Source organism: Tachysurus vachellii, chromosome 18 (genome assembly GCF_030014155.1).
Source record: "Tachysurus vachellii isolate PV-2020 chromosome 18, HZAU_Pvac_v1, whole genome shotgun sequence".
Lineage (NCBI taxonomy): Eukaryota > Metazoa > Chordata > Actinopteri > Siluriformes > Bagridae > Tachysurus > Tachysurus vachellii.
In genome coordinates this window covers 5,125,514-5,138,018 of record NC_083477.1, presented here as the reverse complement: position 1 = coordinate 5,138,018, position 12,505 = coordinate 5,125,514, and the positions used below count along the sequence as shown (strand labels likewise).

At 35.3% G+C, this 12,505-nt stretch overlaps 2 protein-coding genes across 3 annotated transcripts; both read left to right on the top strand.

The window, feature by feature from the left end:
• The first annotated feature begins 109 nt into the window (after positions 1-109).
• On the top strand, positions 110-5,287 carry LOC132861037 (hepatic lectin-like). 2 transcript variants are annotated; one of them, XM_060892376.1, is made up of 7 exons: positions 110-1,062; positions 2,439-2,540; positions 3,026-3,094; positions 4,001-4,027; positions 4,147-4,274; positions 4,358-4,479; positions 5,088-5,287. In XM_060892376.1, the coding sequence occupies exons 2-7, from the start codon at positions 2,513-2,515 to the stop codon at positions 5,218-5,220; spliced, it is 507 nt and encodes a 168-aa protein (XP_060748359.1). In that variant the 5' UTR covers positions 110-1,062; positions 2,439-2,512; the 3' UTR covers positions 5,221-5,287. The 2 variants fall into 2 exon arrangements, with proteins under 2 accessions (XP_060748359.1, XP_060748358.1); XM_060892375.1 differs by lacking the exon at positions 110-1,062 and adding an exon at positions 1,797-2,031.
• Positions 5,288-5,417: 130 nt separating this feature from the next.
• Positions 5,418-9,692, top strand: LOC132861036 (hepatic lectin-like). Its single transcript, XM_060892374.1, has 7 exons — positions 5,418-6,614; positions 7,256-7,294; positions 7,439-7,528; positions 7,613-7,675; positions 8,250-8,386; positions 8,868-8,989; positions 9,186-9,692. The coding sequence occupies exons 1-7, from the start codon at positions 6,569-6,571 to the stop codon at positions 9,340-9,342; spliced, it is 654 nt and encodes a 217-aa protein (XP_060748357.1). The 5' UTR covers positions 5,418-6,568; the 3' UTR covers positions 9,343-9,692.
• Positions 9,693-12,505: the final 2,813 nt, after the last annotated feature.

Below are 12,505 nucleotides of genomic sequence, written 5' to 3'. Positions count from 1 at the left end.
TTTATATGAAGAGGTTCTATACGGTTTAAGTTTAAGTCAAATCTAATTCCAATCCTCATAAAGGCATTAAATTTTTTGCTGCAGGTAGACGACTGTACAGCATACAACGTGATCACACGTCTGGAAACAAGCTGTACGAAACGGCGCGGTATTCTTACAGTGTGGTTCAGTGTTTTTAAGTACAGGAAGTGTTGAATTTAAAAAAGCCATATTGTTTAATCGACACGGTTACACCTAGAGTATTAGAGATTTGAGGTTTTGGGGTTTTTTTTGCCGTTAGTACGAGGGAATCCGAAGTGGTGATGACTTAACCGACTGTGTTAGGAGAAAAACAAACATCTTTTGCTTTTCATGATTTAGCAACAAATCATTGTCAACATGTTTTTTTTTGTGCTTAATAAAAGTAGACGTTGCTGTGAGTAGTTCTTTGGTTTATTGTGGAATCATTTTCATTTTAGGAAATTATAGATATTTTCGTTTTTTAGTATGAAATCACAGTACGAATCATTCAGGTGCTGCATTACATTAGAATGTTGTATGTTTGAGGATGTTGTTCATAAAGTGTCCGTTTAGTTTCTCTTGATAGTCACTTTAACTGTTTCTTGCAGTACATTCCTGTTTTTTTAATTTTTTTACTTCACTGTTATTCATTTATTAAAAGAAACCGTCATCCTATTAGATGACACGATGAGTACATAATTATATTTTAACCACCTATCTTCATCATCATCTTCATCACATATCCTCATCTAATCTCATCTATTTTTGCTTTTCTTTGCCTCTCTGGGTCCATTCCATAAGTAACCACTTGATCCCCTTCATAAATGTCTTTGTTTTGAATTGCTATATTCACAGAACAGCATGCTAGTGATTGTAAATTTCTCCACAGACTACAGATGGAAAACCAGATCTCTTTACAGTGCCATGTAAACAAACAAACAAGCAACATTAGGAACTTCGACATCAACTTCACTTCAATTTTATATATAGTTGTATGTTGAATCGAAAAGAGGAACCAGATTGAAAAGGGAAGCCGTCCTCATCTGGGTGACAGCAGACAGTGTGATTATAAATTACTTTCTCTTTATGAATGTGTCCTGTATGGTCAAAAAAGTGTGTAACCATAAAGTTTATTCTCGTTTTTTTTAATAAATTCTGTTCTCTGGTGCTCGATATCACTGTTCACTGGTGGAGACTTGAGCAGAACAGTGTTTGTATTAATTGCAGTCCCAAGCCATCATCATGGTGACGATATCCACAGTGTAGCTTTAGGATGTCTGTGTGGAGTCATCCTGAGCAGGAGTGAGTGGTTTTTAAAGTGATGTGAATACCGAACCAGAAGTAGGGACTCAGGATGGATCGAGCAGATCTGTAGAGGAGAATGGTTCAGGATCACTGGTATATCAGAAAGAGAGGCTGAGGGAGTGAGAAAGATTCCCCAAACTTCCATTTATCTGTAGTGCTTATTTTACACAGGGTCAAAGGGAACCTGGAGTCTAAGGTTGCCAAAGCATCACAATCCCTTCCTCAGGTTCTTAATTTACCTCAAAATATACAGCTGAATCATGAATTTCATGGCTGCAAGTTACTACAGTTTTAAAACTCTTGGTTAACATTTTAATTTGGTTAATCTACTCCTATTGTAGCTGTCTGTGGTTGTATGGTTTTCATGTTTAGTTTTTTTTGCCCCATTACCTATTGAGAAATATTTAGATCAGTAAGAATCTGGAAAAAAAGAGACATTTTTTCTACTGTGAAACCTTAATGTTTAGTTAAATGTCTCTGTTTTCTGTTGGTGATGCACCATGGGAACAACATCATGTTAAGTATAAAAGGAAAGCACAGTGCGGAAATTAAACATGATGATATACGTGATGCAAGTAGAGAGAAAGGAAGTGATACAGTTGTATGCCATTCCATCACCTGACTTCAAGTGACCTTATTTAAAAAAAAAAACCTTTGCTGTCTCTTTACTGAGAACCATGAGGCAGAAGCACATCTACGGTAATGTTACCCCAATGTCTGAGATAGGTGAGTGCTAAGGATGGGATTTTATTTCCAAACAGTTGCTCATCAACTGACGTTTTCTTTTGACAATCGAAACAAGGTAGCTAGCAGAAGCTACTGAAAATGTGTAAACTGATGTTTTCATGAGCATTAATATAGCCAGGATCTTTATTCATACACATCTGTACTAAATTTCTCCATCATTTATTGAAGAAGCTGTAAACATTGATTTTAGTTATCGAATTTTACTCTTTCACTTTATTCAGTAGAAAGTCATAAAGCAAGTGTTTGGAAGAATTCGTAGTTTTACCTTTGCTGTCTGTATAAAATGTTGCAGTGTTGAATCTGTTAGTGATGACTGACTTGCCCCCAGATATGTGAATGTGTAAAGGAGTATGATCTTTATCTACTGAAACCATTGTGCTTTGTAGACGAAGCCCCAGGAAGCGGTAAAAGGTTCCATCATTTGGTGGTCTCTCTATCTGTTCTCCTCTTCCTCTCTCTGATGGGCAATAGTCTTCTTACCTATTTTTGTAAGTGCTTCTGAAAAATAGAAATCTAGTTCAACATCAAATAAGCTGTGAAGAAATGCACAGTATGTGGACACTAAATTGTGCTGGTGTCAAAATTGGTCTAGAATTTGTTTACTTTGTTCACTATAACATAAGATTTCCCTTCACTGGAACTAAGATAATCGAACACTATTACAGCATGACAACGCATGACTTGCGTGTCTTTTACTGACTCTGACTCAACCCTACTGAACACCTTGGGATTAACCACAATATTCGATATGCAAATCCAAACAGTCACTTTCTAAAATCTAATTAAAAACCTCCCTGAAAGAGTGAAGGTTATGATAACACCCATATTACATGGAATGCTATGGCATATGGGTGACACTTTCAGGTGTCCACATACTCTTCATTATATAGAGTATATAACAGTACTTTAATGCACTATATTTATCACCGTAGCGTTTTACTCTTTAAAAGGTTTGCTTGAATATTTATTGTAGATGTTAAACTCAAATGTCCTTCAGACGCTCACGCTTTGCCTGAGCAGGACGGGAATTACTCAGCTGGAGGTACGTTGACTCAGTAATGTCTAGTACTACTAACAGCCATAGTATTTAATCTAAAGATTAAATGTAATTTTATATACTGTATATGGTGAGGTGTATTACTACTATTATTATTATTATTATTATTATTATTAATTTTCTTTTTTTAGGAAAATAGAGCAGTGTTACTGTAATATTTTCTATATTTATAGAAGTATTTCCTTTTTATCCATATATACTGTAGTTACAATCTTAGTCAGTATTATGAATGGCCAAATGTTAGAAGAGCTATAAGCAGGAGCTTTCCCTCTGCAGGACCTTTGTATTTCCTCTCTCTTTGTAGAGTGCTTTGTAGACGAAGCCCCAGGAAGTGGTAAAAGGTGGCATCTTTTGGTCGTTTCACTATCTGTTCTCCTCCCTTCACTGGAAATAAGAGACTCGAACACTATTACAGCATGACAGCGCTTCTATGCACAAAGTACAGAGCTCCATGAAGACTTGCGTGTCTTTTACTGACTCTAACTAAACCCTACTTAACACCTTGGGATTAACCACCATATTCGACATGCAAATCCAAACAGTCACACAGTCACTTTCTAAAATTAAAAACCTCCCTGAAAGAGTGAAGGTTATTATAACTACAGAGATTGATATACTTCTTGAAATACTTATATATATATATATATATATATATATATATATATATATATATATATATATATATATATATATATATATATATATATATATATACATATATATATATATAATAAAATATAAACCAATATATAATTTTTTTAAATTAAAGTCTCTTTTATGTGGAGCCTATAACACTGTATTCTAATAAAATATATAACCTATAACTAGTGACTTTATGTCGTTCCTGGGAATTTTTTTTTGAATGCTTAATGTTTGATTCATACTTTTTAGAACGTATCAGACGATGCTCAGCTGGAGGTCTGTAACCTTTCATACACTATCAGATCATGCTACGCTATACTGTCTTACTCTGTCAGTGGTAATACAGTTTGTAATGTAGTGTAGTCCATCATCTTTCTCTCTTTTTCTTTCTATAGAGCGTCAAATACAGTACAAAGACAGACTCTACATTTTCCCTACTGATGAAATGAGCTGGATTTCTAGTAGAGTGAAATGTCAGGAATTAGGGGGAGACCTGGTGATTATCAACAGCCAAGAGGAACATGTAAGATACAATAACTATAAAGAATGTATACTGTAATATGTTTATATTTATAATCTTGATCTGCATAATTTTCTGGCTTCTAGAAGTTCCTTGTTGGTGCGATGAACACATTTATCAATTCTCTGCACTGGATTGGTCTAAGAAATGTTGAAAATCAGGGCAGGTGGCTGTGGGTAGATGAAACACTTCTGATGCAAAATCTCTCGTAAGATTTTCTTATTTTTTCATTAAACCATGTTTTAATGTTTTCTTTGAGGCACTTTCTAGTCAAAATGATGTAGATGTCTGGTCAGTAGAAACATGCCATATATCCCTGTTAGATTTATTACAGGATTTGGCAGACATCTTTATCCAAAGCGAGTGCTTTTGAAGGCTATGAATGAATAAATTACAGTCACAGACTAAAAATATCAGTCTAAAAACTCTTTTGGGAAGTAAAATAGCAATAAAAGCAGAACCAAGAAAAGTTTATGTACTTCAGGAAGAGGCAGCTCTTTAGACATTGTTCCTTGTTGAACATCTCATTCCAAAACTATTGGTATAAATGTTGAGTCTTGTAAGGCTTTTGTTTCAGATCAGGGCTCTAACTAAAGGATATTAAGGTTCTTGACTAACCAACACTCCAACCTTAGTGAACCATCGCCTTCTCCATGGTCCTAACTTTGTACTCAGGGGTATTGTGGTGCCCAATGAAACATTAGTTCTAGTCAAGGGAATTATTTCTAGACAATTGAGTGCTTCCAACAGTTTTTCAATGGTTAAGTGCATCATATCTGTTTTAAAATTTCTGAATGTGAATCGCTTTTCTTTAAGCTGGTGGAAGGACATTGGAGTGGACCATGAATCAGAGAGAGAAGACTGTGTGGGTTATTACGATGGGCAATGGGTGGATATGCCCTGTTCAACATCAGAAAGGAGGATCTGTGAGATTACTTGCACTCACTGAGCACTGAGTGACTCTTGATTTCTCTTTGACATTTTTCTTTTTTGATTAATAAACTTTTATTATTAAATGTATTAAATGTATTAGCAACATCTGCACATGCATGCAGATATCGAATCAGCCAATCATGTGGCAGTAGAGTTTTAGGTAATCCTCACATCATGCATCAAATGTGAAAAAGTGTGATCTATGTGACTTTGATCACGGCATAGGGGTTTCAGTGTGTTCACGCTTGTAGACCTTCTACATACAGGATGTTAATTTTTCACACCTTTCTCTAAGAAACCACCAGACCATCTAATACCAGCAATCTTGCCACGATCAAGTCACACTTTTTTTATTCACATCTTGTATGATAATTATCCAAAGATCTTAACTTGTATTTACATGATTTTATAGAATCTCCTATTATTATCTACACTCCATGAGCACATTAATAGGAACACTGTATGTGTATATTAATACTGATTGGGACCTCGATTTGCTCTCAAATCAGCTTCATGACATGGATTCAACAAAACACTGGAAACCGATCTTTGAGATTCTGGTCTCTGATTCACACTTCCTGGTAAAATGTAGCAATGAAGGGATGCACATGTCCACGATTGATTGGTATTAAGAATCCAAAGTGTGCCAGAATTCCCATAAAACTCCCATGTTGACATAAAACAGATTGGATCCAAGGATTCATGCTTTTGGCACCAAATTTTAACCTTACTATCTGGGTGTCTCAGCAGACATATAGATTCTTCAGCTTTTTGTTCTTAGCTGATAGAAGTGGAACCCGATGTGGCCTTCTGCTGCTGTAGCACATCTGCTTTAATGTTTGAGGTGCATTACATTCTGGGATGCTTTTCTGCTCAACACCACTGTCCAAGCTATTGAACTCTGCTGGCACTGAAGACTTCTTCTATCAACGGAAAGTTCTGTCAAAAATTATACACTTTTCTTTTGGTAAATAATATACTTCCTTAAAAAATGTATCATTAAGTGTAGAGTATGTTCAGCGTCCACCATTTATCCTATGATTTCAGTTTAGAACATCTTCTGACCAATGAGATTCAAGATTTCAACAGCCATGTGGTATGATTTATTATAGCTGCTTGATTGTACTAAATATTTACTATCTGATACATTAGATAAATAAATTGTACCTCTGCTTTAAATTGTCTCAGAATCTGTAAGGATACACACATTTTATATTATGTTATGTCAAACCAAGCTTATGGAATAAATGAGGAAATGGGCTGTACCCCTGACGTCCTCTACATCAGAGCCTTCCATCGTATATATATATCTGTATTTTCATTCTGAAGCACCAACTCTGAAGTGTTACGTACTGCTGTGAGCCATGAGCGAGGGTGAGAACATCTACCAAAATGCTATTCCTAACAGAGGTAAGTGTTCACAACACAGTTCTACTCTTTCAAACCCTGTGGTTGGTCTTCAACTGCTAATTTGTTGCTGTAGCCTTAAAAGTGCTCAGTCAGCATTTTTAAAAAGGATCAAATATTAAACCTGACATTAATAAAAATGAATGTGCTTTATAAACAAAAATCTCACCATTCAGATCTTTTTTTTATTGTTGATCCGTATTGTAGAAATATATAGAAATAAATATTTTTCATTTTTAGTGTGTTCTTTTGTGCATTAAATTTGTATTGATATCCCAGGGAGAGCAACAGATGATTTATATCTTTTTAAAAAATGCTGTGTATGAAAAGGGATAATTAGTAGTATTTTGTTGTTTTACATTACAACATAACTTGCATGAAGTTAAAAAAAAAATCATGTTGATTGCCCAAGAAGCCTCTGGATTGTTTTTATTAGTATGAAGAGAAGCTTGGGGTACAGAAAATAGATGGATAGATGGATGGATGGATGGAGGGATGGATGGATGGATGGGTGTTGACTAAACAAATTAAAGTTTCAGCCATTAACAACCACCTTTAAATGACTTCTGAATGATTATTAAAGACTTCAGCTTTTCAGAATGAAACTGTCATTGACCTTTTTGCTTTTATTATTATTGTGAAAGAGGAAAACCAAAAACCACAAAAAAGTCATCTTCTTATTGGTAAGCATAACCTAATAAGGCACATAGTTTAAGAAACATTCAGCATTTTATCATTTTAAGCTGTATTTTTTTCCTCCAAAAAAAACAGCATTTTGCTGACATAAAATGTTTGCCACTTCTGTTTTCTCTTGAAATGTTTTTCAGGAAGTCGTAAGAAGCATGGGTTTCTGTCACTGATCTGTATAGCTATTCTTCTATTCTCTCTGATGTCTAATGTGATTCTTGCCTATTTCTGTAAGTGCTTTTATATTTGTCATTTACAGATAACAAAATATTGTTCAAACATCTTATCTATGGTGTTTTTGAACATTTTTTTAGATTGTAAACTTAAATGGGCCCAAGTGACTGTGTCTGAGACGATTGGGAACTGCTCAGCTGGAGGTGTGTATCCTTATGGACACTAAAGGCCACCAGATCATGGACAATTCATTATAGTAATTAAATGATTATCATTTATGTTTGATTATAAATTGATTAAAGATTAGGTTTGATGGATTTAAAGATTTTATTTGTCATATATACAGATATACAGGGTACATAAAGACTTTAAAAGGATTTTAAGTGATTATAAATATAAAAAAAATAACAGACAACTGGTATGTATATTAATAATACTACTAAAAATACTACTGCTAATAATAATAATAATAATAATAATAATAATAATATTATTATTATGTTTGTCGCTTGTGATGAAGTAATTGTAAGCCTACCCAAGAATCTGTAGAATTTTGCAGTTTAATAAATTGAGTCATATTATATCACAGCAGATTCTCAGCAGAAGTAATGAATCATTGAATCATTGCCTTAAGATCAAAATCTTACCGCTTGAAGTGAAAAGCGCATGACGAAATGTACATCCCTATAAAATTAAAAATAATCATGTATATATAAACATTAAAAACACCGTGCCTTTTTTAAATTCCTTTTACTTACACATAACTTCCCTATTTAGAAGCTGAACATCAACACGTCATTTACAAGGAGAGAGTCTACATTTTATTCAGTGATAAAATGAACTGGGACTCCAGCAGAATCAGCTGTCAGAAACTGGGTGGAGATCTAGCCATCATCAAGAGTAAAGAAGAACATGTATGCTGAAAGAGAAAACAATGACACTTTCTGTCTGTGCACCTCTGACTAAATCACATAATTTGTTTATACATATATTAGTTAGACATTTTTTATATGTATGCATGTATGTACATATTTAATGTATATTGTAAATATATATATTTTGATTATTGGAAATAAAGGGGGAAAAAAAGAAAACATTTGCATCCAACATTATTTTGGCACATGCAAATGTTTGTTTTTTAATTAGTATAGTATCCAGATGCCACAATAACATACAATGTCACTGTTTTAATTTTTTTTTTTTTTTAAATTGGACAAACGTAAAGTATCTCTACATTACTGTTACTTTTGAAATCTTTTGGCTGCAGAAGTTGAATTTAAGTCAACAATATACAATTCAAACCAACAATATATGTAATTTTGCATGCAACAGTATCTTATAAATCTATATTCATTCCCAAACCTCACAATTTTGCTTGACTTTGTTGCTTTTCAGGATCTTATCAGTGGTTTGGTGTCCAAAATTGCTTCTTCTTTGTTCTGGATTGGTCTGACGGATGCTGAAAATGAAGGGGTGTGGCTTTGGATAGATGGGACACCTCTGAATAAAAATCTCTCGTAAGATAATTAATTTCTCATTTTTTTTATTTTTATTTTAACTTGAATGAATATTTTCATGATCTATTCTGGCAGTATAGTCACTAATCTATATTAAATAATAATAAATAATATTGGTTTAAGTTTTAGGATTTTGCTTATATGAAATGAAATTCACTTGTGCATTTGATGCTTTTTTTTTTTTTTGTTCTTTAAGGTGGTGGAAATACACTCCAGATGATTGGAAACAAAACAACCCACTAGGAGAGGACTGTGTGGTTTATTATGAAGGGGAATGGGCAGATGTATCTTGTTTAACCTCATATATGAGAATCTGTGAAATTTTCTTGAACTCATCAAACAGTACTTTTTAAACTAAATATGATTTTCATCTACTACAGTTGGGTAGACATTTATCTGTTGTAGATTTTCTGTCCTTTTTCCTCACTGGATATATTGTTTTCTGACTTTTTTGCTTTCAGAATGTGCTGAAGCTTGCAATAATTCTTTTATAAACTCTCTGGTGCAAAGAGATAAATAAATTTTATTTATGAGGCCTGCGTTATTATCGAAGCTGGTAATTAATACCGACGTACGTGTCCCTTAGTGACACTTGTTTTCGGATTGCGTAGGAAACCCTTCCACAATCCCACTAAGGAATGTGTCCTAGACTGCACGGGTTAGTATTGAAAAACACACGATCAACTATCAGAGTTGAACAGGGTTGTCCTTCGAAGTCCCTCGGTCTTCTAACAAAGGATCCTCTTCAAGTTCTTCTACTTAATCTATTTTTTGAATCTTTAGATGAAGGAGACAGACTTAGACCTTCTTGTCTTTTTAGGGTCCTCACAATGGGAGGCCTTGTTTTTATTAAAAGCAATGTAATACAGATAAATGTGTGTAATATATGTAAAGTAAAATAAAAGAAATTACAAATAAAATCTCCGTCAAATAATCAAACAGTATTAGAACAAGTAAAAGTAATTAAAATGCAAAGATAGTAACAAACCTAGAAACATTCTCCAAGTCTATGCCTGCCTTTGTTTTCTGATGCACACTAAATAAGCAATGACTGAATGTAACATGCAGGCAAGTGAGCTTGCCTACAATTTTCAAGAGGAGCTTTTATACACTTTTCTCACTGTAACTACTAGGCATAGTGTCTTTATTCGCATTGACCTCTCTTTCCACATTGGCTCTCGCTGATTACTTTCTTGTGTGTATCATTCTCCATTCCTTCACTTCCTATCAGTTGCTAAATAATCTGCTAAGCTGTGGTTACATATTGCTTTTACTTGCGGTTTCAGTATAGGTCACAAACAGGTCGCTGTGTTCTTGTTCTAGAGCCTCGCATCAAAAGCAAACATCACTACATTTACATTTATATTTACAGCATTTGGCAGATGCCCTTATCCAGAGCGACGTACATAAGTGCTTAAAACTCTAACATTGAATCATTAATGCTGGCTCACTAGGTTACATACTTAAGATACCATGAGTTTAAAACATTTGTTCAAAGTTACAATGAAAAAGTGTCAAAGGTTGAGTTTTTTTTTTTAAATGCAAAAGATAAGGAAAGAAGTGCTAGTTGAAGTGTTTCCTGAATAAGTAGGTCTTCAACCGCCGCTTGAAAATAGCCAGTGACTCAGCTGTCCGGACCTCTAGGGGAAGTTCGTTCCACCACCTTGGTGCCAGTACAGAGAAGAGTCTTGTAGTATACTTGCCTCTTACCCGGAGAGATGGTGGAATCAGTCGAGCAGTGCTGGTAGATCTGAGGGTGCAAGGTGCAGTGTGAGGAGTGATGAGGGCTTTGAGGTAAGAGGGAGCTGGTCCATTTTTGGCTTTGTAGGCCAGCATCAGTGTTTTGAATCTGATGCGTGCAGCTACCGGAACCCGGGGGTGGTATGCGAGAACTTTGGCAGGTGGAAAACAAGCCGTGCAGCTGCATTTTGGATCATTGGCAGAGGAAGAATTGCGTTCATAGGTAGACCTGCCAGCAGTGTGTTGCAGTAATCCAGTCTAGAAATGACAAGAGACTGAACAAGTACCTGAGCAGCCTGTGAGGACAAAAATGGCCGAATCCTTCTAATGTTGTAGAGAAGAAACCGACATGAGCGAGTCACATTAGCAACATGAGAGGAAAAGGACAGTTGATTGTCCATGGTTACCCCAAGGTTGTGAGCTGTGGCTGAAGGGGAGATCAGATCGTTGTGCAAGGATATAGCAAGATCATGACCTGGGGATGAATGACCTGGGATGAACAGCAGTTCAGTTTTGCTAGGATTGAGCTTTAACTGATGAGCAGTCATCCATGATGAAATTTCTGCCAGACATTCTGAGATCCGATCAGAAGCTGTGGCATCTGAGGGTGGGAAAGAGAAGATAAGTTGTGTATCATCAGCATAGCAGTGGTAAGAGAACCCATGTGAGGAAATAACTTCACCAAGAGAGTGAGTATACAGGGAGAAAAGAAGAGGACCAAGTACTGAGCCCTGAGGGACACCAGTGGAGAGTCTGCCTGGAGCAGATGTCACTCCCCTCCATGTTACCTGATATGAGCGTGCTTCTAGGTAGGAAGCGAACCATTCCCAAGCTGATCCGCAAATCCCAAGACTCCTGACGGTGGATAAGAGAGTCTTGTGGTTGACCGTATCAAACGCTGTTGAAAGGTCAAGGAGGATAAGGATGGATGACAGTTTGGCTGATCTATCATGTAGTTTCTCAGAGACATCCAAAACGGCTGTCTCTGTGGAATGAGCTGCTTTAAAGCCAGACTGGTTGGGATCTTGGAGGTTGTTCTGTGAGAGATAGACAGACAGTTGATTATAGACAATGCGTTCAAGAATTTTTGAAAGAAACGAGAGAAGTGATACCGGTCTGTAGTTACTGATGTCTGATGTATCCAGAGCAGGTTTCTTTAGGATGGTAATAACCCTTGCTCTCTTGAAAGTAGTTGGTACCTGACCAGATGCTATGGATCTATTGATGATCACTATATGTGTGTGTAAAGCTTAATACAGTATACTAAATGCATTGTAAAAGAATACATGTTTAAAAGATAAAGAAAAACGTTTAGAGTTCTCTTGAACTCCTGAAAAATAAAACTTAACTAATTATATTCTTCAGTCTTTTGAAGTCTTCTTCCAACTGTCTAGGTACAGTGTCTGATCCTCAGTCGATTTCAGCAGTTGTTCATCTTCTTGTTTAGAAGTTTAAATCCTTTGATTCACTAACCAATTTTTCTAGTTTAAGGATCTTTTCATCCATTTGCAATTGTTTTCTCTCCTTCTGTCTTTCACTCCTTCTTTTATGTTTCTCTATTTTAGCTTGGTTTAGTTCATTTTGCTTCCTTATTGAAATTTCATTCTTTTGTTTAATCTCCTGATTACGACTGTGGCAAAGATCTCGTGAATGATTCAGGCGTGAGTAACTTACAACTTTATTCCATTTCACCTTTCTCTCTACAATATAAAATATTTTACATTTTAAGTGAATATTTTTTAAATTATTTTTAAACTTGAATTATATATATTAATT